This window comes from Leptonotus elevatus, chromosome 4 (assembly GCF_054856555.1).
Source record: "Leptonotus elevatus isolate MCC_2025b chromosome 4, RoL_Lele_1.0, whole genome shotgun sequence".
NCBI classification, from domain to species: domain Eukaryota; kingdom Metazoa; phylum Chordata; class Actinopteri; order Syngnathiformes; family Syngnathidae; genus Leptonotus; species Leptonotus elevatus.
Window position 1 is genome coordinate 12,601,047 of NC_141242.1, and position 25,500 is coordinate 12,626,546.

The 25,500-nt window shown below is 41.4% G+C and overlaps 2 protein-coding genes across 10 annotated transcripts; both read right to left on the bottom strand.

The window, feature by feature from the left end:
- Positions 1-1,050: 1,050 nt before the first annotated feature.
- On the bottom strand, positions 1,051-8,094 carry szl (sizzled). Its single transcript, XM_086073069.1, has 5 exons — positions 8,058-8,094; positions 2,837-3,207; positions 2,583-2,749; positions 1,831-1,923; positions 1,051-1,467 (listed from the first exon to the last, which is right to left on the bottom strand). The coding sequence occupies exons 2-5, from the start codon at positions 3,112-3,114 to the stop codon at positions 1,157-1,159; spliced, it is 849 nt and encodes a 282-aa protein (XP_085929195.1). The 5' UTR covers positions 3,115-3,207; positions 8,058-8,094; the 3' UTR covers positions 1,051-1,156.
- On the bottom strand, positions 3,131-24,863 carry mov10l1 (Mov10 like RNA helicase 1). 9 transcript variants are annotated; one of them, XM_086073064.1, is made up of 26 exons: positions 24,841-24,863; positions 24,024-24,145; positions 23,742-23,929; positions 22,262-22,421; positions 22,020-22,132; positions 21,755-21,942; positions 21,106-21,246; positions 20,418-20,681; positions 20,071-20,268; positions 18,293-18,407; positions 18,044-18,221; positions 17,889-17,959; positions 14,903-14,994; positions 14,792-14,847; positions 14,441-14,535; positions 14,062-14,137; positions 13,812-13,993; positions 13,388-13,534; positions 11,719-11,840; positions 11,548-11,647; positions 10,689-10,835; positions 10,407-10,580; positions 10,178-10,327; positions 8,461-8,568; positions 8,245-8,385; positions 3,132-8,149 (listed from the first exon to the last, which is right to left on the bottom strand). In XM_086073064.1, exons 2-26 carry the CDS (start codon positions 24,109-24,111, stop codon positions 8,054-8,056), a joined length of 3,390 nt encoding a protein of 1,129 aa, XP_085929190.1. In that variant the 5' UTR covers positions 24,112-24,145; positions 24,841-24,863; the 3' UTR covers positions 3,132-8,053. The 9 variants fall into 9 exon arrangements, 8 of the variants coding, with proteins under 8 accessions (XP_085929193.1, XP_085929190.1, XP_085929189.1 ...); XM_086073063.1 differs by lacking the exon at positions 24,841-24,863 and adding an exon at positions 24,376-24,640; XM_086073062.1 differs by lacking the exon at positions 24,841-24,863 and adding an exon at positions 24,294-24,640 and having other exon boundaries at positions 24,024-24,142.
- Between the last annotated feature and the right edge of the window lie 637 nt (positions 24,864-25,500).

Below are 25,500 nucleotides of genomic sequence, written 5' to 3' on the forward strand. Positions count from 1 at the left end.
CTTACGGCCTATAAAACCTAATTGAAATAAAATATTTTAGAAAGGAAATAAAAATAAGATGTGGTTGAACAAGTGTTCACCCCCTTGTACGAACAAATCACATTAATAATGCAAGTCAGCACACACCTGTCACCATTTAACTGCAAATTAAGCAGTTTTTCCAGCCTTTTGCACTTTCTAGTAGAAACGATAATGTTGCATGTAATTGCCAAGTCTGTACACAGTCATATTCAAGCTCTAAGAGTGTGCACACACATTTTTACTTCCCTTTTGAAAATATTACATTTTATGTTCCATTTGTGTCATAAAGCTTATAGGTAACAATGGTAGAAAAATGTTGGGAAATAATTTATCTTGGTCAACCTAAAAACATTTCTTGACATGAATGTTATATGCGACCTCACTAGTCTAAACATGACATTCTGATTAAAATTTGTGGAATATGAGTTATGAAGCAAAATTCTGCCATTTTTATCCATTTCAGGGGGCGGCCATTTTGCCAGTGGCTGTCGACTGAAGATGACGTCACAGTTGCTCAGGCAACAAGCAATCATAGCTCACCTGTTTTCTGAAGCTGTGCTGTGATTGGTTATTACCTAAGCAACTGTGATGTCATTTTCAGTCAACAGCAAGTGGCAAAATGGCCGTGAAATGGATAAAAATGGCTGGATTTTGCTGCTTAACTCATATTCTACTAACGCAATATTAACCAAAATACCATATTTAGACCAGTGGGGCTGCATAGAACATATTGTCAAAACATTTTGGGGAGGTTGACCTGGCATTCGTCTACAGGGGTGTGCATACGTTATCTCCACCAACAAGCAAACAGGAAGTCCGGAACCGAGATTCAAACCCAGATCTCAGAACTGTGAGGCATGTTCCAGGTACTAAATTTAGTAGTACTAAACACCGTACTGCTGTAAAATAATATCAAGCATTTTTGGCTGTTAAAAATATGAGTCAAATTGATGTAAACAGTTTTTTACTATTTTATTGTCATTCTTCTTAAATATAAAATAGAATCTAGAGTCAATATACATCATGTACAGGTTGGAGTGCATTCTAATACAGTGTGCTATCGGAGCAGAGATGAGTGAGCCCAATCAGCCGCCCCCTCAAAATGCCAAGAAATGCTCCATGTCAAGATTAGCGCTCAACATCTGTGATGCTTCCACTTGCGCGTGGCCCCGGCGATGTTGGCGTCTTTCTTGTGCCAGGGGAAGAGGCGGGCGATGGCGAGGGTACCGTCGGGCCGCACAGAGCCGGTCAGCACGTAGAGCTGCGAGCGTCCGGGCCGCACCAGCGCGTTGGCGCAGCGCAGGTTGATGAGCAGCCACTGGTGCAGCAGGTGGTGGGTGTCGTAGGGCAACAGCGGGCCCTGGCGGATGAACTCCACGCGGCCCTCCACTTCGAACTCGGGCTCGCCCGTCAGGAGGCGGCGGCGGCGCACTTTAGCGGTAACAGCTGTCAAAATTGGGGGAAACATTTTGTTAATCTGACAGAAGCCAAAAAACTCAAAAGTTAAAAAATCTGTGTTCTTTTATTGGATTGGAATCATCTACTCAGTACCTCTGTAACAAACATTTCCGTTGTAAGTGCTTGCCGCCATTTTGCGGCATTTATGGAAAATTACAAACCCCTTTTTAAGGGGCATCAATTACTCATAGATTTTTGCTATTAACGGAAAGGTTCAGTACTCACTACATTTGAACAGCACTACCAAAGGGCAACTTCCCTATACAGTGGCGCTGTATAGCGCGTTGGAGGTGATTCCCAACACAGCCAGTGATATGATCAAACTAAATCAAAATGGATTCCAATGCTTACCAAAGTCATGTTGGCAGAAATAATCCAGGACTGTTTTCATAGCCGGAGCTTCTCCCACCATTGGACAGTTTTGACAGGCTGCTTTGGGCAAATCTGCAAAAAAATTTAATAAATACAAATCATTGAACCTTCCCAAACTGTCCCTCACTAACATAATTTCAAGTGCACATCCAAGTGGTCACTTATTTTCACATGTCAACTGCAAAGTATTTGGATTTTGTTTCATATTTTTGTTGACAAATGACTTTTTTGCATCCCCTTTTTACAGACAAATAACTTATTGTAAGGCTGCCTTTTCTATGCAATTATATTTTGTTAAACAAATATATGAATGTTCATTCACTGTCTAATAAAATCCAGAAGTATTTTTTTTATTTTTTATAAATATAACAAACTGAATGAAAACTGGAAATGTGTGCTTGTGCACGTTATGATTTTTATGTTTGTTTGTTTTTAGCCCATGCAGTCACATCACATTTGCGGCCATAATCATTTTTTGTTGAAGTTTTAACTTGAATTAAATTTGAGATATAATGAAAATTTTTACTTCTACGCAACTATATAATACTAACCATATATATATATATATATATAAATAAAATATATCAAATGATAAGTCACTGGTGTGGAAAATAAGCATTTCATTATTATTTTTGACTGTGATGTGTGTGTTTTTTAAATGGAAATGATTTTCTGAAATATTTTTCCTATACTGCACCTTTTTTCATTTTGGTTTTGTGTGTGGCGTTTACCTTTTGCAAAATGGCTGAACTTGGCGTGCGGAGACAGGCACCTGTCTTCCTCGGTGGGGAAGCGGTCGCAGTCAAGTGCTTGGGGCCAAGGATGCCCCTGGCAGGCGAGCACGGGGGCACAGCTGTCCCTCACGGCCACGCACAGACTCCGACAGGGCTGGATGAACCTGAAGGCGGGAAGAGAAGCGCCGGAATGTTAAACTCGCACGAGCGAGGACCCCCGACGAGGAGTCAAACTAGGAAAGTGAACTCACGTGTCGAGACAGACGGGAGCGATGATGGAGCAGAGGAAGGCCTGGGCTTGGGGATGGCAGCCCGTCTGCAGCAGGGGCCTCCAGTCCTCAGAGCGCGGCACCACTTCACCCTCCAAGTTGCTGTGGCCCAAGAAGTTGGGGAGGCGCATCTCTGAGTAGCCCACGTCTTTGCACACCTTCATCTGGTTGGGGATGGCCACGCATCGGGTGGACTGGCCCAGGTCGAAGGCCTCCAGTGGGGTCAGGAGAGTCGCGGCGAAGAAGAAGAGCGCGGCCATGCTGAGAGCGGATGACAGGAGTGTGGCCGAGGGCGGCTTTATATACCGGCGCGAGAGCCAGCCCCGTCAGTCTGTCAGTCTCTTATCAACTACCTATCAAAGACGCCGAGACGATGTGTTTGGAGACAACGGCTTTTTTGTCATGGCTGCAGACAGAGAGGGGGGCACGCAAAAAAGGCGGAGGAGAGGGGGGCCGTGTGTGAAGCCGGGGGAGACAATGGGCAGTCACAGCCCAGCTCCAAAGAGTTAAAAGCCGACAGAAGGAGGAGAGTGTGGGGACATGTCTTGGGAGAAAACACAATTGCTTTTGCTTTTTTGATCGTTTTATCTCATAAATGTGGGGGGCACCTCCAAATTTACCAATGAAAATCATCAAAGTTCAAATGTATTCTGTACCCCTCATCTGAAAATATGTACCAATAGAAAACGCTCATCATTAAAATGAACTGTGAACCAACACAAAAACATATCTCCTAACATATCTGAGAAATGAAAAACAAAAAAACATGTCTGAAATGCACCTCGCCTCAGCCAATAAAAAACATCAATCTGAAAACGTAACCAGGACAAGTGAAAAAACGAAAATGTAAAAAACTAGTACAGTTGTCCCTTGCTATTTGATGGGTCACCTATTCCAATTGCTTATGAGAAAAAATAAATACAAATTCAATGATTGCGGGAATGGTCTGGAATAGGTGTCAAAATTATTCCAAGGTAATTGATTATTAAATTAATTAGACAAGCATTTTAATAATTGAGCAATTTTTTTATTTAAAATTGTCCAATTGCTCTGTTTTCAGCACATCAACAGTTAATTGTTTACTGATTTCTGTAGTCCTTCATGAAACAAGACTATCTTCTGCGTCTAATCAAAATAAGACCTTCCCAAACATGTTTTTACTTTAGAAAACAACGACTGAACCGGTAACATAGTACAATATCCATCCCCCATTTTTTAAAATCATTATATGAATACAAAGTACAAAATAAACACCAATCATCGGTTAATAAACAGTAATCAGCGGGGAAAAATGCTTTTTAAAATACACTTTAATGCAAAATTTAAAGGAATCCAATTAGTCGATAAATGGATTGAATATTCGATAAATTGATCAATTCTAAAAATAGTTGATAGTGACAGCACTAGTCTGGAACCTAACACCCACGATAAACAAGGTATTTCTCTATGTCCAAATCTACCACTGATGAAAAATATGCATCTGCAAAAACTGCACATTTGAGTTATTGTGGCCAGCCTAAGGCACACCTGTGCTTTAATCTTGCTGTCTAATCAGCATCTGGATATCCCACACCAGTGAGGTGGGTAGGATTATCCCAAGGAGAAATGCTCACCATCACAGATTTGTGAACAATATTCGAGGGAAACAACCTTTTCTGTATGTAGAAAAAGTTTCATATCTTTGAGTCCAGCTCACGAAAAATTGGAACAAAAACAAAAGTAGTGTTTATATTTTTGTTCCGACCTACAAGGACATTTCAGCTGGCCTGCACTGCAACTCCATAAAATCTTAAGTAAAAATTAACGGCTGCTTTATGTGTGTGGCTATGTTGTAATCTCTGAGAAATGTATTTTGGGAGTGAACGTAAGCCTCAGGCAGACATAGAGGCTCCCTTATATTGACAATGGCTTCCTTAATTGGAGGTTTATTAGCAAAGCAGCGTCTCCTTCAGGCTTTGATCTGCCCAATGTGGATACTTGCCGCTTTCTTTTGGTGGCGTCTGAGCTCCTCGCCAGGTTTAATGGTCCGACGCTAGTTTTAAGGCAAGCCGTGTTTTCATAAATGAAGTGGGCGGACATCCTATTGTAATGGATGAGCAGTGTTGATTTAGTCCTTGTAATCCATCAATTGAATGACAATAGAGCATCTAAGCTTTGGTTTGATGTTGTCTGCCTCCCGATGTAAATGTGCATCTCGAGCCTCCATGCCTGTGGGCCATTTTCAACACTTTCTCTCAACTCAAAGGACTCGATCCCCACTCGACTTTGAGACCTGCTGGTGTTCTCGTTAAATGTAGACCAGCGCTGCCTGCAGCCGCCATTTTACAGCCCATTCCGATGACTTGGTGGCTGGTTCCAGTTCGGGTAGACGAACGCGGCCCGTCAGAGGGGACTAACTAGGCAATTTAGAGTCACAGACCAATTTGGGAGTACAATGGCTCCACATGTTTAACACGCTCCCCCTGCCAGCAGCCCAGCAGGGGTGTGTTGTTGTGACTAATGGCTGCCTTGTAGACACCCTGTCTGTCTTGGTAATGCACCGTTTGGCTGCCTACTACACTTGCAGACACGCAGGCCTCAAACAGAACGAAAGACACTTTGTAATATTACACAAAAATGTTCTTTCCCTATTTTATAAGAATAAAGTAATATTTTGAGCTAAAGTTAGAATCCATTAAAAAAGGTTAAAGACTAAAAAAAATGTGGTATTTAAACAAAACAAAAAAAAGTGTTCAAGAGAAAATATTTCACAATTGGAGGAAAAGTTTTCTAAAATTGGAATATTATAAGAATTTATTATAATTTAACAAGAACAAAAGTTGGAATTTCTCACGAAATAAAAAGTGTGATAATACAAGTCATGATTAAACAAGACAAAGTTGTAGTACAACATTGTAATGTTAAAGTCACAATTGAATGAGAATTAGGGATGGGTGAGTATTTCAAGCCAGGTATCAGTAGTCGTGACGGCGGCCGATTGCCGTGTTGCAATCGCGAAGGCAAACTGCAGGCATACATGTCTGACACATGCCCATTAAAACACATTCACTGCCATCCATTTTAGAAAATTTCAAAATTTTCAATACCCACACGACATTATGTTCAATAATTATATGTAAACCAAATCTGAAAAATCATAGCATAGACTCTCTCCTTTCTGCCTTGTCACAGATTTATTATTATTATTATTATATTTTATTTTATAATCGACAGTAGAAAAATGTAGGTTGCACAAAATGGAGCCACATGGACTCTCAAACTGTTTATTTCTTATAAAATGGTGCAATTATGTCATCTACTGTTTCCAAGTTTGACATTTAAAGTGGAGCATAATCAGGTTCTCCCTCATCTATCCCCGTTGCAAAAAGTGTAATTGACAAGTATACTAGTCAAAGGCAGTGAAAGATGTCATTTTTTTATAAATACATGTATAGAAATGGAAAAAGATTTCATGCAATTTAAACAAAAATTATGATATTTTGGGATATATAGGTCTTTCTTTAGAATCACGTTTAGTTGTTTTTTTTGTGTGGAAAATGTATGTACCAAAAGTATTAGTGGTATCAGTGACTACTCAAAAGTACAGGTATTAGTCTGAAAAACAAGTGTAATCGAATATGCCTACAGTTATATAGTTTTAATTTCACAAGAACAAAGTGGTAATTTTAGGAGAATAAAGCCATTATGACAACAATCTTATATTACGTGACTGAAGCGTCCTTTTATGTGAATTAGAATGAATATTAGGAAAGCAAATGTATATTGTACATATAATCATGCATGCTAACTGGCCAGCTTCAACAACACTTTCCAGTCTTGACATCAGTTCCTTCACATGTTTTATGTGCAGTCCAGTCAATATTAACTCTATTTTTCTCTCCCCCATTTTGGCCAACAAAGCCACATCAAAGACGGCGGGAAGCTGTGGAAGAAAAGAATAAGGCGGCGGTGGTGGAAGGGGTGTCTAAAATGGGGAGCTCACATAAAAGCTGTCTCCTCCCAACATATAAGAGACTCATTAACTTAACAGATTGCTGCCCCCCCCCCCCCTTCCATCCTGCTGGGCTCCAACAGGACTGACAGTGTTGGTGGAGACTGTCACTCGCACTCAATTGTCACATCCAGTCTCCGGGGCCTCGTGGGCAGACGCTGCCACGCCGAGACGCACAGACGACAAAAACGCACCTCTACTCGGCAGACTTTACTGGGGTAAGGAGACGGATTATTATTTCTAGTGGTTACACTGTATAGTCTGACGTCTCAGTTGCGCTCACAAAAAGATGACGTCCTTTTAACGTGTGCAGGATCGGCTCCGTGACGCAGATTTACGCAAATGTATGCATAATGGTCAATTATTCCGCACGGTCTAGTGTGTCGGCTAAGTAAACGCGCGTACACAGACGTCATCTCTTTATTTTTAGCCGCTGAGCGTCCGTTGCGTTACGGAAAAGTAAAAACAGTAGTAGAGTTGAAAACACTCACTTGACCAACAAGGCAACATACAGTAGACCAAAAAAATAATTAAGATGCACTGGATTAAAACCAAGATAAGGGAAAATTTTGCCTGTCAGATATTTTGAAATTTTAGAAAACGATTTACTTTAGAAAACCATAGGGAGCCGTTTTAAGTTTTCATTTAGCATTTTAAGACATGTCAATGACTCTGGGAACGCTGAGCTTTTTGTTAGAAATTTCAAACAAAAATGACTAAGATTTAAAACAGTTAAAAAAAATCAACATTTTGCAAATGTGAAAAGTTGTTCAATAAACATATGCCTAAAATACATTTCAACAATAATAATTGTTACTTGGAGTTCGCAATTTTTGTTTTACATTTTGACGCCAATATTCTCTTTGAATATTGGCTCCAAATATCGGTCATCAGCCTCCTTGACTACTAATAATCGGTATTGCCTCTAATAAAAAAAAAAGGGGGGAAAAAAAGGAAAAAGGTCTCTCATTTTCAACATAAAAACTTAGGAAATCTAACTTTTAAATTCTCAAATAAAAAAAAATATTATTCTAGCTTTATTTTCTTAGAAATCAAATTCTTAATTTCAGTGCGGCCTTACTACTCCTTGTATGCTAAAGCTGTGTGTGTGTGGGTTTGTTTAAGGTTGAATTGTTTACTATAAATAATGACATGTATCCCCGTGTTATTATAATAGTAATTGTAGAATTTAATTGGATGGAACACGCTTACATTTGTGAGTCTCTAATGGAGGGAGGGGGGTCACAGCCCAGATAGGCCCCATTGGTGAAACAATACTGAAGAAGTGCCCTGAAGCATGTATCCTGCGGAGGCAAGAAAAAAAAAACATACATTTAAATGATCAGGAATAGATCTAATTGCAAATTTAATGATTTTTTTTTCTCGTGTGGGCACTCACTCTAATGAGAATGTGGGGGTTTCCAATGATGAGCAACAAGGCTTTGGCGCGTGTGATGGCCACGTTGAAGCGCTTGGGGTTGGTCAGAAAGCCCAGCGCGCTCTGCAAATCTTCGCTTAATGCAGATTCATTAGACCGCACCTATTGCACACACGAGCGGAAACTGAAAGTTGACCACATAGGATGTAACGTACTGGCTCTCGCGTTTTGGCCTACCGTTGACAGGATGATGACAAGGAATTCTTGTCCTTGGAACTCCTCCACGGAGCCTACTTTGATGTCGGACAGGCCCACTTTGCCCAGAAGGACGCGGATCTTCTCATTCTGGAGAACAGGTTTTTTTTTTTAATTAAATGAAAAAAAAGTTTTCCCCTCAAGTGGTACAGTCAAAATATGGATCATACCATTGTTCAGAGAAAAACCTAAGTAATAAAATGTGGATATAAAATCAGATGCCAATGCAAGTGCAGCATAAACGAACAGATCACTGCGAGCTTGAAATAATAAATATGCACTGATTGGTGACATATACAAACACTTTAAAGAACTACCATAAATCTAAACGACAGCCAAGGCATAGACCAGTGATTCTCAGCGTGTTAATCACACACACAATAGATTTGTCATTGAATCTGTTTTTTGTTTGTTTTTTTAAACATTTAGGTGCAATTTTTATTTAACTTTTGTGAGTAATTCATTTCAGCATAATCAATCAGTGTTAATGTCCAAAAGCTACAGTAGCTTGCAATATTAAAGGTAAAAGTTTTGTGCTTGATAAACACTTAGGCCGACCATACTATGGTATTTTAACGTTGATCATAATGGTGACAGTTAAAGAGCCCAGCATCCTTTTTTAGGTGTTACCTACCCGCCAAAAACAGTTGGATAAAAAATAACCCAACTATGGGTCAAAAATGGGCCGATCCTCTACTTGGGTCAATTTGACCTAACTTTTAGTTAAGAAATGGGTCTTTTAGTGTAAAACAACTCAAATATTGGTTAGATCCTTTACTTATAGGGGTGTTAAAAAAAAAGATGGATTCGGCAATACAGTGTTCCCTTGTTTATCGAGGGTGTTACGTTCCAAAAACTACCCGCGATAATGAAAATCCACGTTAATCCTTTTTTTCAGTTAATTGCCCCCCCCCCCCCCCCCCTTTAATATATATTTTTTTCCTTTTGGTATGATTTTTAGTTTATTATAAATGCTTTTTCATTCATCATGTTCATTCATTTTTTTCTATTAAATAAATGCTTTTTCATTCATCATGTTCATTCATTTTTTTCTATTAAGTATGGCACAGTATACATTTTTTCGTTTTGGTATGATTTTTTAGTTTATTATACATGCTTTTTTCATTCATCATTATGTTCTTTTTTCTTGTACATTGTTTTTTATTTATTTACTTTTTCGTATTAAAAGTATGTTTTTTTAAATGTACTTATACAGCACAGTATATATATTTTTCGTTTATTCTTAATGTTATTTTCATTCATACTATACATTTTTATTTATTTATTATGTATGCTTAAAGGCTGTAAAACACCTCACTACATGCACTTTTCTCCCATAGGCATTAACATTTCCCGCGAAAGATGAACCCGCGAGAAACGACAGAACACTGTATATCGCGATATTACAGCACGCAATTCTCGAATCGATTCGTGACCTATTAATCGTGATGCAAATCGAACCGCCAGGCACGAGGCAATTCACACCCCTATTTACTTGGGTCATTTTGTATTAAACAACCCAGAAAGTTGAATCAAATTGATCCATAAAGTGGATCGGTCCCTTTTTGATCCATAATTGGGTTACTTTTGACCCAACTGTTTTTAGAATGTAGTGTCAAAAGACATATTGCAGTGTTACTTGACATATTGCAGTGTTACTTGACATATTGCAGTGTTACTTGACATATTGCAGTGTTACTTGTTTCTTGTAGGGGGCAATGATTCCTATCTGGGAGGCGTCAACTGGTTTGTAGAATTTTTTGGTCATCTGGCAGCAGTACAACATGACCTGAACCGCCTCTGCTGGGTTGAACCACGACGGGTTGTTGCCTTCCCTCATTTCTTTGCCCTGGAGGAGAGCATCCTTGTTACCTCGGTAGAAAAACAAAAAGATGTGATGCACATTCAAGACTTTTTAACTTCCTCACCCTGATGCCATGAAAGAGGAGAGGAAAGCCTTTTTTGGGGAGTGTTTTCCACTGGCAGAGGGATTCCACGACAGCTTTGGGCGCTCTGGCGCACAGCTCTCCGTGGTAGAAGAGTTTAGAGGGCAACGTGAGCAAGGACTCGTGTGATCGGTAGTTGTAGATCAACTTTGTCACCTGCAGATTTTACATCATTCAAGTATACTTTGACAACAGTATACTGCATGTATAGACATATTGTATTTTTCCTCACTAAAAATGCAAGTTAGCGGTGAGTACACCCACCAGCTTTGGGTTGTATCCCCAGTCATGCTTGGCATAAAGTGGATTGGCCATGAGCCTCTCCAGCAGAGACAAGCCCAGGCCGAAGGCGGAAGCTATCTTGGACTTCACAATCGGCCCCAGCTGACACGGGTCTCCGGCCAACACTATCTGAGCCCATACACACAAAAAAGTCAATTGCTAGGAAATGAACGTGAAATTCCTCCAGGAGAGGGACGCAAATGTACTTTTCCTGTTTTGTAGCAGTAACAACTTCCACTCTTCTGTATAGACTGTTTACAACGATTTTGTAGTGTTAGAGATTTGCAAAAGGTGTTTGATGTCAAGTTCTTCCACGCCAAACTTATACAAGGTTGCCTTAACAGCTTTCTTTCTACACAGGGGCACAGAAAAGGAACAGTAAAAGGGCATAAAAAGAGCTTTCTCCTTCCCACTTTTTTCCTGTTTGTAGTCGCTATTTTTTTTTTATATGATGTTTTGGCATACAGATGCCCTTCATGAATCCAACACTCCCAATTTAACTGTGATAGGAATAGGCACCGTTTTGGGCTGGTTATTCCCCACCCTTGCGAAGTCTTGATAAGATGACAAGATCAGGACCAAGCAAGATGTTTTGGTTAATAATTGTGTCCAAATAATAAAAAAAAATTCTACAGTTGTATGCCCCATGAGCTTAGGCTACGTTCACACTGCAGGGCTTACTGCTCAATTCTGAGATTTTTTGTTTTAGTAAGCGTTCACGTTACCTAATAATTGCGACATCAGTCTGTCAGCTGTGTGGACGTATGGATCCCCAAAGTGACCCGCATACGCAGAAGAAGATACAACGTCACTCAATGTTCCTCAGGCTACTGGTACTGACCTGTCCATCTCTTTCTGAGATAAGGCTGATGGGGATCAGGGATTCCGGTTCTGTTGCCTGGCCTGCCTCGTCCAGGAACACATGAGTAAAATGTCCTACTCTGAGGGTGACAAAAAACAAAAGTTATTCAGACAAAACTGTGGGTTGAAGAAGATGCTTAGTTGGACTTACTGAAGTCCTAGATTGTAGAACAAGCCAGCGCTGGAGCAGGTGCTGACCACTATGCGGTGGTAAGAGGCATGATTGAGGTCCTCGCCGGCCTTCGAGTACAGCTTCAGCACATCGGGGATGCACTGTAGGAATAAAAATACAGTACGTGTGTAAACCCAATTCCCGAAAAGTTGGGACACTATACAAATTGTGAATAAAAACTGAATGCAATTATGTGGAAGTGACAAATTGTAATATTTTATTCAGAATATAACAGAACTGGTCAAAAGTTTAAACTGAGAAAATGTATCATTTTAAGGGAAAACTGTTGATTTCAAATTCCATGGTGTTAACAAATCTCAAAAAAGTTGGGACAAGGCCATTTACACCACTGTGAGGCATCCCCTCTTCTTACAACAGTCTGCAAACATCTGGGGATTGAGGAGACAAGTTTCTCAAGTTAAAAAATAGGAATGCTGTCCCATTCTTGTCTCTCTAACCGTTTTGGGCTTTCTTTGTTGCACCTTCCCCTTTATGATGCGCCAAATGTTTCTCTACAAGTGAAAGAAGTGGACTGTAGGCTGGCCATTTCAATACTTTTTCTACGCAGCCATGATGTTGTAATTGGTGCTGCATGTGGTCTGGCATTATCGTGTTGAGAAATGCAAGATCTTCTCTGAAAGTGATGGTGCCTGAAAGGGAGCATATGTTTTTCTCCAATCTGAATATACATTTCTGCCTTGACGATGCCTTTCCAGATGTGGAAGCTGCCCATGCCACTCATGCAAACCTATACGATCACAGATGCAGGTTTATAAACTGAGTGCTGATAACAACTTGGGTTGTCCTTGTCCTTTTTAGTCAGTATGATATTCCATTTTGCCACACTCCATTTTAAATAACCCCTGGCCCTGAGAAACACCTGTGCTTCTTGGTCTGCTTTAGAAATGGCTTCTACTTTGTACTGTAGAGTTTCATCTGGCAACGGCAGCTGGCATGGTGGATTGTGTTCACCCACAATGTTTTCTGGAAGTATTGCTGAGCCCTTTCTGTGAATTCCCTTACAGTAAGCATTCCTGTTTGCGGTGCAGTGCCGTTTAAGGGCCCGAAGATCATGGGCATCCAGTATGATTTTTCGGCCTTGACCCTTACACACAGAGATTGTTCCAGATTCTCTGAATCTTTGGATGATGTTATGCATTGTAGATGATGATTACTTCAACCTTTTTGCAATTTTTCGCTGGTAAAAACCTTTCTGATATTTGTCCACTATTTTTCTGTGCAACATTGGAGGAATTGGTGATTCTCTACCCATCTTCGCTTCTGAGAGACACTGCCACTCCGAAAGCTCTTTTTATACTCCAATCAAGTTGCCAATGGACCTCATTAGTGGTAACTGGTCTTCCAGTTTTTTTTTTTACAAGCGCAATTGACTTTTTCAGCCTCTTATTGCTACCTGTCCCAACTTTTTTGAGATTTGTTGGCACCATGAAATTTACGATCAACATATTTTCCCCCTAAAATGATAAATTTTCTCAGTTTAAACTTTTGACCTGTCATCTATGTTCTATTCTGAACAAAATATTGAAATTTGGAACTATCACATAATTGCATTCAGTTTTTATTCACAATTTGTAGTGTCCCAACTTTTTGGGAATTGGGTTTGTATTTACATGGGCTTCTGTCATACCTTTTCCTGCCTGTAAGAAGCATTGACACGGGCCATGCTCGTTTTGTGTATGAACCCGCTGTCGTGCAGGCGGATACAAATGAGGTCGGCTGCGCTGTTGGAGGGTGTGCACACGAGAACACGGCTGCTGGGGAGGAAGTGGTACACCTGCAGGTAGAAGAATTTGAGTCATTTTGGAGGTTTTAATTTCAGGGAAAACATGTGCTATTGGGCACCTTGCAACAATGGCAGAAAAAAAGTTTTTCTTTCTTGTTTGTATTTTTTTTTTTATGTTTTCTGTTCAAGAAACAGCATTCACCATTTGTAGATTATATTTGTTTGAAGGTTTATTTTAAAAGTTTTAAAGTTTGAACGGCCATCAGAAGCAAAGAGCTGTGACTGAATTTCTTGGAAAATATGGAATTCCATTTATGTTTGTTCCCACCTGTAGTATGACCTCTATAAGGGTGATGGTCTTCCCGGTGCCAGGAGGTCCAAATAGCACATAAGGGGTAGGGCGACACTCTCCGGCCAGGATTCTCTTCACTGCCTCCCTCTGAGCAGGGTTGAGGTCAAGATTGAAAAAACGGCCCGGACTGGGGGTGGGCCCGAGTGTCATGCTGCCATCTATAAATTAATAAACACACTTTGGGGGATGTGCAAACAGTGCCTGTGTAAGTGTCATGTGCATGTACCTTTAGTTGCTGTGGCTTTCGACTTCACATCCAATGAAGTGTTTGGCAACTGTCCATTTTCCTTTACTGACACCTGCTGATAAAAATAATCCCACTTACACAAACGGGGTTCTCAGTTTTTGACGATCTGGCATGCGTGGTTTCAAGGTGAAAAATGCCGCACAATAAACTAGTTCATGAAACGCGTAAGTACGCTGTCACGCAGCACAACATGATGTGCTCAATTACCACTATGTTACTGGTTTTCATTTCATTGCTCCGTATTAATAACATTGATTTTTTCCCATACAGATATTTACTGTACGCCTTGACAACTGTGTTAGTGTTGGTGAATAATGCATTCTGACTTACGAATATATTTTTTCTTTATTTATTTTACCTCATTTCCATCCAGTGTTTTGTTTTGGTCGTCTTCATCTAACCACTTCACTGTCCACAGGGGTGTCTGAGCACAAACTCTGGTGGGGAACAAAACTACACAATGGTGGGGGAGAGACAAGGTTCTTCATCATACAAATTACATAACAATGGAATTCATTTAAAACATGTCACCAACATGGTGCCAACAGGAACCAAGTCGCCCCAAAGGACCACATGGCTTGTTAGAGAGAGAGAAGGAAAAGAACTATGATGGAACATTGTGATTTCTTAGGACTTTTGTAGAAGTGATCATTTGAAAGCGTTAACACCTGCAAAGAATGACATTGCGTAATAACGAGAATGTACTTACTCTCCCCGAAGGATTTGATCTGTTCAACTGCATGATGACAGCGCCTCATGGTCGATCTGGTTAATGGGAGAACGGTAAGGCCAGAAAATATAAGACGCTACACTTTCTCACCTGTTGTAAGAGAACTCCACATCAAGAGGCTCGCCATGGTAGCCACTATGGAACTCCGAGTTGACTTTCAGACTCACGTCCTCGTCGTTGATCTACCATTATACATAGACTTTGTTAAAGAACATAGCATGTAAATGAGCTTGGATATCAATTTTCCCCATTGAAATGACACTCGTCTATTGAAGCCCACAAACAAAATTATATTTCTGATAAAAGAAAAATAGCACTGCATTGTGTAAAAACCATTAAGCAGAAAGTCTCTCACACCGTAGTATTCATGTGTTGTGTTTAACTCATTAACTCCTAGCCATTTTCACTGAAGCAATACCCTTCGCTCATGGCTGGATTTTGACTGATATTGCAAGGCCCACAAAATATTCTGTTCTATTACTATAAAACATGGAACCTACCAAAAGAAAGATTAGAGTCTCTTCTTTCATCAGAAAAAAAGAGGATATTTCTATGTGTTTCCGTTTTGCAGCAATTAGTTTCATCCTTATTCACAAATCTGCTTAGAACTGTGAGTAAATCAGCTTGTTTTTTTTTTTTTTTTTTTTTTTTATTATTTTTTTTTTTTTTTTTTTTTTTTATATAAGAGCTCAGTATTGTTCATTCGGAAATGTCATCATCATTGCTCTTTTTTTTTTTTTTATTTTTTTTTTTAAATATATATATATATATATATACACATATATACATACATATATACATATATACATACATACATACATACTTTTTTTTTTTTTTTTTTGTGTGTGTGGGTGAGTATGTGTGTGTGCGTGCGTGCGTGCGTGTGTTTGTTAGCTCACCAGAAAACCTATTAGAAAAAAAAATCTTATACCGTTCACCTAAATCGAACACCAGGAGACCCGAGGGGACCGAAGAAAACCAAGGAAGGTGAAATCCAGCACCGACCAGACACCCCCCACCAGAACTCCTCCCCAGCCCAAGAAACATCCAGACCCCAACAAATCCAAAAAACATAAAGTCAGGGAGGCCTCAAGAGACCAACGGAGAGACCGAGAAAAGGAAGGAAGGACAGACGAAGCCGCGTGAGATCCGAGACACCAGCCTCCACCGATTCAATAACCTGAGGAGGAAACAGATTGTGTCTGAGTTTCGGTAGATGCTGGTGTGGTGGATCTGGCATGCATGAAAATCTCCACCAAAGAGGGGAGCCGTCGACCCCCGCCGGAACAGAGCAAGCGCAACACCTCAGGGCCCCCCAGGCCGCGGCAGCGCCAAAGGACGACCCCCGGGCCCCACCAGGGCCACCGGCCGGAGAGCAAAGCCAGGAGCAGGAGCGCCCCCCGCCCCAACACGGCCCGCGCCCCCGGCCCAACGCAGCAGGACGGGGCACTGCAGGCCCACCAGGCACCCCACCGGCCCCCAACCCCCGCCCCCCCACCACCCCCCGCCCCCCATCCACCCCCCGCCACCCACCCCAACCCAGCCCCAGCCGCCCCCATGCCCCCAATCCCCCAGACACCCCCCACCCCCAGCACCCCCCCACCCCGCAACCCCCACCACCGCCCCCCCCCCCCCCCAACAAAGCCGCCCCCCCCCCGACCCCACCCCGACCAACCGGCAGCCCCCCAACCCCCGACCCCCAGCCCCCGGGGACCACCCGCACCCAGGCACCGGCGCCGAAGAGGGGCCGGACAGCGGAGCGGAGAGGGCAGCCGCGCCCACCCCACCCCCCGCCGTGTGGAAGGACGGAACACCGGGGGCAGAAGGGGGAGATGGGGGCACCGGAGGGCGGCCGACACCCCCGAACCCCAGGCCCAGCGGGGGAAGGCCCCGGTCGTCACTCCAGCGTTCTTTGTGAAAATTAACCCCTGTTACTGAGTCCGCCAGCTTGTTTTTAACATGGCCCAGGTTGATCGCTTTTGCTCTGCTGCCACCTGCTGGCCGTTTTTGTAATAACTACCATTGCTTCAACTGTTTTGTGCAGTCTGCGTCAAAGCCTTCTGTATGCTTTAGCATAAAAAAAACATTTAAAAAAAACGTCTTTGGGACACTTAAAACATTTAAAATAGGACGTATTTATAAGTTTGGGGAGCTAATCAGTTAAGGGTGTGGCCTAGTGAATAACATAATTAGGTGCATAGAACTTATTTGACAGTTTTTGAAAACCCTCTGCCTCTATGTACATTATGTCTATCAAATAAAACATACTTTTTTACATATGGTTTTGGATTGCCAACCTGTTGAATTTGGCAACTGGTTGCTTCTGATACATTTCCATTCTATCAGCTTGTTCAAATTACACCGGCTGCAGATGCGTAGACAGGGGACCAGCTCCCTCCTTCCGGAGCCCGAAGACTTTTCAGAATAAAACACTCGGCAAATTCTATTTTGCAATCATGTCAGCAAAACGTCATAATAGGCGGACCCATGCCTGGAGTCAACAGGCCAGGTGCTTATTCACAGTTTAAACACCAGCGAACATGGATGAGAAGAGATTTATAATGGAGGTGAAAAGCCACAAAATTATGACACGGTACAACCTAAAAAAGGATGCTGCATGGAACGTCATAGCAGAAGCTATGGGAGTGGACGGTGAGTTATTACTAACTTCAGTAAAAACGTTTACAATGCAAGTTGTTTAATTTTAAAAAGTGTGTTTGTCGTCGTTTTTAATGCCATATTATCGCGCGCGATCACAAGAGACACAGCGGGAAGTTGTTGGCAACGGAGCTGCCGGACCGCAGTTGTGCGCAGCCGGTGAGTTTTGTCCATGGTTTTGTCTGGAGCACGCAGTCAAGATGGAACAGAGCAGATCCGCAACGCACACACATAAGGTGTAATGGTAATAGTGTGAGCATCTGCTCCATGCTGCTTGCAAGCGTTATTTCTTATTTGTCCCGTTTAAGAAACATGTGAAAGTGCATGAGCAGATGTGGCTGTATTTGAAGCGTGTTTCTAAGTCAAATTGTGGCTCACAATGCACAGTAAAAAACATTGACCAATGTAGATATTTTACCTCAACAACACAGCTCACATACTCCATCACAATGCCATCACTCTGTGGACTCTTCAATACAATTCTGTCACCTGTAAAGCAGTGAAATGGTTCTAGAAGCGGCTTTAAACGCTAACCACATGATCTTTTGCAGTATTTCTACAGTGATGACTGGCCTATAGTGAGTTTGGGCTTCCCCTCTGCCAAACCGAGGACCTCCAGGTGAAGGTAGACAGCTCCTTTCCTGAGCAGTGCTCCTTGGATGGTGAACTCTCCAAGCTCTTTCTCAGCATGAAGCTCCTCCAACCACAGAAGAGCAGAGAAACGAGCCTGCGCATTGGAGGCTGACGGCACCTCATGAAAACACACGGAAGATGGAGTAAAAAACGGGTTCATGTTAATGACAATGTAACTGGAATTCTAACCTCTCCTAAGCAGGACTTGACGACCAAGACGTCTTTCTGCCCAGCTGCGCACGCTCTCAAAGACTGCGGCACCGCGTACGAAGGCAGGAAGGATGGCAGACGACGGTTAGGAAGCCTGTAAGAGGGAAAGTTTATGTTGGGGCCTTCAGTCATTCTGTGGGTTCATAAATTACAGTATAACCTCAATGTTCAAATCTTTAATTGGCTTTTGCAATTAGTTTTAGTTATTAGAGTAACAAAATAATAATAAAAAGTACAAATTATTTTTTTGCAAGGGATACATTACTGGCATAAATATTTTGCAACTCTACAAGTAATTTATAATGTAATAAACATTTTAGCATTGTTCCTCTTCATTGCGGGTTTAATGAAGATTTTGCCATTTTAAGAGACCATTTCAATATGATGTCAATTTTAAGTAGGGATGGGTACCTTTCACATTTTAAACGGTACTGTTCCAATTCTCTGTACAGGTAACTCAAAAGGTACCAGTTTTCAGTACTTTTGTACTCTTTTTTTCTTCTTCCTTGTTTTTATATTATTTATTTGGGTAGTAATAAATGTTCATCATTGTTTATTTAACAGTAATATATTTTAAAAAATCTATTACACAATTACCTTTTAATGTATAAAACTTGACAAATAAAATGTCAAATTTAAAACAAACGAGCCACAGAGGAATAGTTAAAATAATAATAATACATAATACATTTTACAATTACTGAACAAGACGTGGGAATGCTGAAAGCTAATAGCTGAATGCTAATGAAGTAAATTAAAAGATAAATGATGTGAAAATTTCAAGAACGTTTTGAATTTGGAAGTACAGCACAAAAAAAAAAAGAAAGACTGTTGGAAGAGGGCAAGATGTGAACAAAGAGGATAATTGGGTTCAAATTAATTATTTGAATGTACCCGGCGTGGTCTGTAATGCTCGCTACATTTTGGACACAAGCTTTATTATTCCAAATTACAGAAAAGGTAAATGTACCTTCCAGCATGATTCGATTCGGTAGGGGAAGACAGACTTCTTTGTTTCAGTGTCGGTGTACTGCACCTGTAAAAGGCGGGTGACGGCACAACACTCCCCGTACAGCGAGTGAAGACGGCACCAGCACCTCCCTCGAGCCGTGCACTGAGTGCGGTGAACCGGGGACATTTCCATCCTCCACCCGGTGCGGTCATACTTCATAGACTATTTTGTTTGGCTTGGCGTCCAAAAAATCTCGCTAGGATTACAAACCAGGAAATTTATTTTTAGCGGGCGAAAACCAGCGCAAGTGGGTGACGCAATGTTGTGTTCAAGTGCGCCATGAAAAATCGTCAACTCTTCATGACGTGCTTCAGAACCAAAACATGACACCGTTTGATTTTCCGTGAATCGGTTACTCTGAATTACCGACCCAAATCGGTCCATACTACAAAAAGTACCGTCTTTGGTATCCTTCCATAAATGTAAGAGTTTTTTTATATTCTGCAAGTATAAAAATCCTTATAGTGATTGTACAGTAAGACTAAAAATATCACACCAGAGACCCAACGATCTGGATGCAAGCATTTAAAAAGTCAATAATAATTATTTATTTTATATTTAAAATGTTGCCAACTTATTTTAGCTGTATACATGGTATGCACCCCCCCAACAAAAAAAAAACCCTCCCTAACCTGAGGGTCTACGGCAGATATTTTATATTAGAAAAACATAATCCAAAAAAAATAAATAATAAATCATAAAATGATCTCATACATTACATCACAGACATTGTCAGACTTGATACCTGGATGCATCCTTAGGAGCAGTGAGGGTGATCACATGAGAAGGCGCCACGGGGACCGGCTTGGCTTCGGCGGGACTGTAGGGCGTGCGGGGCAAGAGCAGACTCTCATCCTTGCTGCACACCGTCACTTCCAGGCGCCTCCCGATGACGAACGAGGAGAAGTGCAGCAACAGCAGCTCAGCGGAGCTTCCCAGGCTCCTAAGCAGATCCCCACATGTGAGAAATACTAGTGGAACCGTTTTTATGGACTCGGCAGCATGTCCGGACTCAGGACTGAAGTGAAGCCAAAGTCACTCATCTACTTTAATCTTTCCAAGTTCCAACGCAACACCATAAGCATAACTTACTTTGCTTGGCACCCGACGACAACAGGTAGTCGCTCTCCTGGAGGAAGGTCTGCCTCTCTTTCTTCTCTCCTAACACCGAGAGAGGTGTTTGTCTTCTCGCCATCTGCCTCTTCAGCTTGACTTCCTTGTTCTTCCACAGGAACAGAGTTGGACACAGGTTGTTCTTTCTGTCCGATCTTGCGCGTATTCAGAAAGAATTGTTCTTCCGAGTCCCAGCCAGCAAAGTCGCAGCACTTGAGCCGGTGTGTTTCTGAGCCCTTGTTCCTAAAGTACATAAACAGAAGTGTGCATGAGCGTAACCTGCACTTTACTCATCAGTTTGCTGTCAGCCATTATTTTGCTTCAGATGATGAACACATTTACAGTTGGGTTGCAGCTCAATTTTGCAATATTTAACAACAAACTGTGGATGTGAGCTGCAGGTACTTCTGTTGCCCGTTTGGGGTCGCCATCTTCCCATTCCACACTGTATCTTTATATCCTTTATTCTTTTGAGCGTATAGCTTTGAAAAGTGGACTGTATTTAATTACCCAACATTGACACCTTGTGTTGGGAATCAGACATGCTGTTGTGGAATGTCTGCTCTATTTTGCAATGGGCACATCTTTTTTTTTTTTTAAGTGTGAAATCAAACTGGACATTTTCTCTCTTTTCTGACAATGTCAGTTTCCTCATTTGCTTACTTACAGTATCCATAGCACCAGTTTCCTGTTTTCCCCCACCATCAAGTCTCCAAACTGGCCATAACAAGTGACATCCAGTCCGCCTTTGTTTTCCAATAAGCTCTCCAGTGTAACTGTAGGCACGTGTGTCAGGGTTGGATTCAAACTGCAACAAAATCATCATATGCATTAAATCAATCAAATCAAAAGTACAAAAAAAAAAAATCAGAATTGCAATTATCGAAGAGTACACCTCAGCCAAGACACAACAGGCGCGAGTAAACACCAAAGTCTAAAAACCTTAGCACAAATTATTCCAGGATGCCGAAAATAATAGAAAATATTCTAGTGTCTAAATGTCAAACAAAAATTAGGTGGATGTTTTATTCCTGAACAGAACATTTAATCATTGTAACACCCTAAGATTATGAACAGTTTCAACACTGCACATCAGAAAACTGCACATAAAAAAATTATCCACTTAAAATGCACTGCACATAGAAATAAAAATTGTACCTAAATAAATGCTAGGAAAAAAATTGTGTAAACTCGTGCACAGCTAGGAGCCCACACTGAGAATTACTGCTCTATTTTAACCGATTAGTCATCAGGCTGTGCTTGGGTGAGGCAATTTGACTTATTGACAGACATTAGCAGAATCTGGCGGTTCATACCCCTGAGTGCACGGCGCCATGCACAGCGCCCTCCAGCGGTAGATGGACTGGTTGCTCTCCATCATCACCAAGTTGACCACATGGCCCGGCGAGGGCTTGTAGTGGGCAGGAAGCAGCAGAGAGTCCAGGCAGAAGAACACGCAGTCATCAACCACACCCTTGTTAGCATACATGCTGGTCACACACACCTGCACACAGCGGAAGGAACAATGAAACAAATGCTGGCATGGAACAATGAATGTAATACTATCAAGGATGCAGCTACCTGATTAAGACGGGAATAGCGCAAAGGGCCAACAGATTGAGCCTGGGTGGTCCACTGGTTGGGACTAATAAAATATGCTGCTTCGACCCAATCACCTGTCATGGGCTTGTAACCTGAAGATACGCATGTCTTTAATTTAAGCAAGACTTAAAACAACCTTTAAAGAAAGACTAATACAAATGTCACAAAGCAAAGTTTTATGCAACACAATATATATTCAGCTTGTGACCCTATTCAAGTACCTTCGCATAGACTGGAGAGTGGGAAGTAAGTTGTCTGGTTGATGTAGCCACTCTCGCCATCAAATGACGTGACGGTGCCAATGAGAGGTTGCAGTCGAGCACATTCGTCCTCCAAAGATGTGTTTCCTCCAGCCTCCCACGCATCAGAACTCTTCATAATCTATAGACTCAGACAATTTAAAAAGATAAATCCAGGTTCCTCGGGATGACGCCATTCTGTTCCAACAGCAGCAACTTAACCCCAATATCTAACTAACTAACTTGGTAATTGCCAGATTGATAATTGTTATTCACTCAAGGGAGTTCTTCACAATATCAATCTGGGACTGCTCCACGGTGATTTGTTCGGGAAAGGCAGGACAATCTGTACAATACTTTGAGCTGATTGGACGATGTGGTATCGTGTACATGTTTGTTTTGACCAATTACGGCAACAGATGAAAATGTTGTCTTCGGAAAAAAAAGCATGTATATCTTTACCAGATAAAAATGCACGAAGCGCCTCTTGCTGTTCAACATTCAACAAGGAAACAGTGAGCAATTCTGCGAGAACAGAATTAATTGCAAGCGTCCATTCATCCATGTTAGGTTTGTTTGTTTTCCCCGGTGTCATCACAGCTTCATGCCCCGCCCTAAACAACACCTGATTGGTCCGACCTAAAAAAGGTTGATTGCAAACCGATCTGCGGGAGCAGTACAAGATGGATTCTCGTAGTGTTTGTGAACTAATTCCGCGAGAATTCAACTTGCTGACAAGGTTAACAAGGTGGAGTGTGCCCTTAAACTACTTTGTGATGATAGCATTGTCATAATTATACTGAATATTTGTATGAATGTAAAACATTCAGAAGCAAAAATTGTTTCTTCCACTGTATGCTTTGTGTCAAAGTCCTTATTGATCCTCAAGTAACCGTTTAAAAAAATCGTCAGCTTACTAGTTTGCTCTTGTTATGGTTCTGGATGTGGAGATAGGACTCGGCTGCTGTTCAGTGCAGGTATGGATCTAGCATAATGGGATAGTGCTGTTGGCCACCCCAAAATCTTGAAAAATCCTTAACTTACTTGCCATTTAACAGAAAGGTGTTATGTAGTAGTTTTTCATATTAATTTTAAAATAATATATAACTGTTTATTGCTTACTTGATTTTAGCATGTTTAATACAGTAAATTATGGCAAAAATATTAAAGTGGCACTTGCATCCTTCCTTTTTTCTGTATGTGGCCCTCAAATGAAAAAGTTTGGACACCCCTTAACTAAATATTTGAATGCTATGTTAGAACTGTGTACTCGGATACTTAATTTTCACATTAGTATGTAAATATATTTTAGAGTCTGAACTTTTTTGTTATTTTTACAAGTAAAGGAGCAAGTAAACAAGCATATGTAATTCACCTTAAGTACAGAGTGTGTTTTTAAGACCTGTTCGTGTACTAGACAGCAACTCAAATACACAGTGTACATGTTAGCAGTGCCAGTCACCATGAGGGCTTTCCATCCGCCTTGGCTGCCATCTTTCACGGCAGTACAGCTCACCACGTCGCCCACTATAAGCGGCACCCCACCCAGCACCACGCCAGTCGTGAAGTAGATGGCATCGTCGACGAGGCCGTGGTCCAGGCCCAGCTGGGTCACCACGCCGTCAGTGAGGTGGCGAATCGTTTCAGAGTCTGCACAGTATGTGTGTGTGTGTATTGGATAATGGTTGGATGCAGCATAGGACGCTAGTGTCAAAGCATACTTAGGGACGTTAAGTCAAGTTACCCGGTGCGTCGCCGTCAGCCTCCACTTGTGCTGTCCTCCACAACGGGGAGACCATTTTGGACAGCATACACATCGCGGCTGAAAGCATATTGGCTAAACTGGCTCAAGTTGACGCAAACCTACTGTGGGGAGAAGGTAATATTATAGTTAACCGTGCTAAACACCCCAAGTTAGCTTCCAAGTAACGTTAGCTAAAGGTTTACATTTGGCAATTACTTCGATTGAAACGATAGCGCCCGCCGCCCAGTTAAGGCACGTCTGAGTAATTACCTATTGGGCGTGTTGGGATTTAAATGGCGTTCTGTGCGTACGGTATGAATTAAATGTTGATAGTTTGGAGTCGACAGCAAACCTGATACCAGACTCGGACAATTCTTGTCAAGTGTGAAGGTGCGTCATCGAGGTTGAATTTGAGGTGGGGGTGGAGCCGTGGGCCCAAAGCTGAAAACCCGCCTATTCAACCTGCACTAGCTTTATTGTTCCATTGCCGTCAAATTTGTCAAGTTACTGTAGTGTATTTTAAATATATTTTAGCAAGAACACGTGACACTGAGTCGAAACCGTTATATGGGGCTAATGCTAATGAGCATGCTAAATCTCTAGCTGTTAATGGGTAATTCCGAACATCCGGGCATTTATGATATTTCCGCAATGCAACGCTTTCTTTATCACTATGAAAACAAACGACCGACGACGTATTGTATTGCTTTTTCATTTGACTAGCATACAAACCAGGCAGATTGTTATAGTAGTCAAAAGATATTTCATAACATTTTAAAATCAAAATAATCCTTATACAAATCAGTAATCACATTACAAAAATCCAATCCAATGCTTTTCAATGAGGGGAGAGCTGATCCGTTCACCGTGTTGACCGTCATTTTGACTAGTGACGTAAGCTCGGAAATTGACAAAAAATGGTAAATGGACTGCTTTTTATATAGCGCTTTATCTACAGTCTACACCATATGGTGCCCAAAGCGCTTTATCTACAGTCTACACCATATGGTGCCCAAAGCGCTTTACAATGCCTCACATTCACACACACACACAATCACACACCAGTGGTCGGCAATAGGCAAATCTATCTTGATAACTTTATTGACAATTCCTTACATCCGGGCATTTCTGATATTTCTGCAATGCAAATGTTTCCTTTGCGGTGTAAACAAAACCAAACCAGGTAGATTGTTATAGTAGTCAGACAAAATTTCATCAAATTTTTAAATGAAATGCATGAATCCTCACAAATCAAATTACAACGATCCAAAGTACAATGTTTTTCAATAGCTGAAGAGGGTCATTTCACCGAGTAAATCGGCCATTTTGGCTTGTGACGTAAGCGTGGAATTGTCCATAGTGCCAAAAGTATTGGGACAAACAGATAAATCATTATGACTTTATTAGGGCATCATTTTCTCTGCCATAGCAAGCAATTCTGTTATTCCATTATACTATAATAGTAGTTAGCACATCT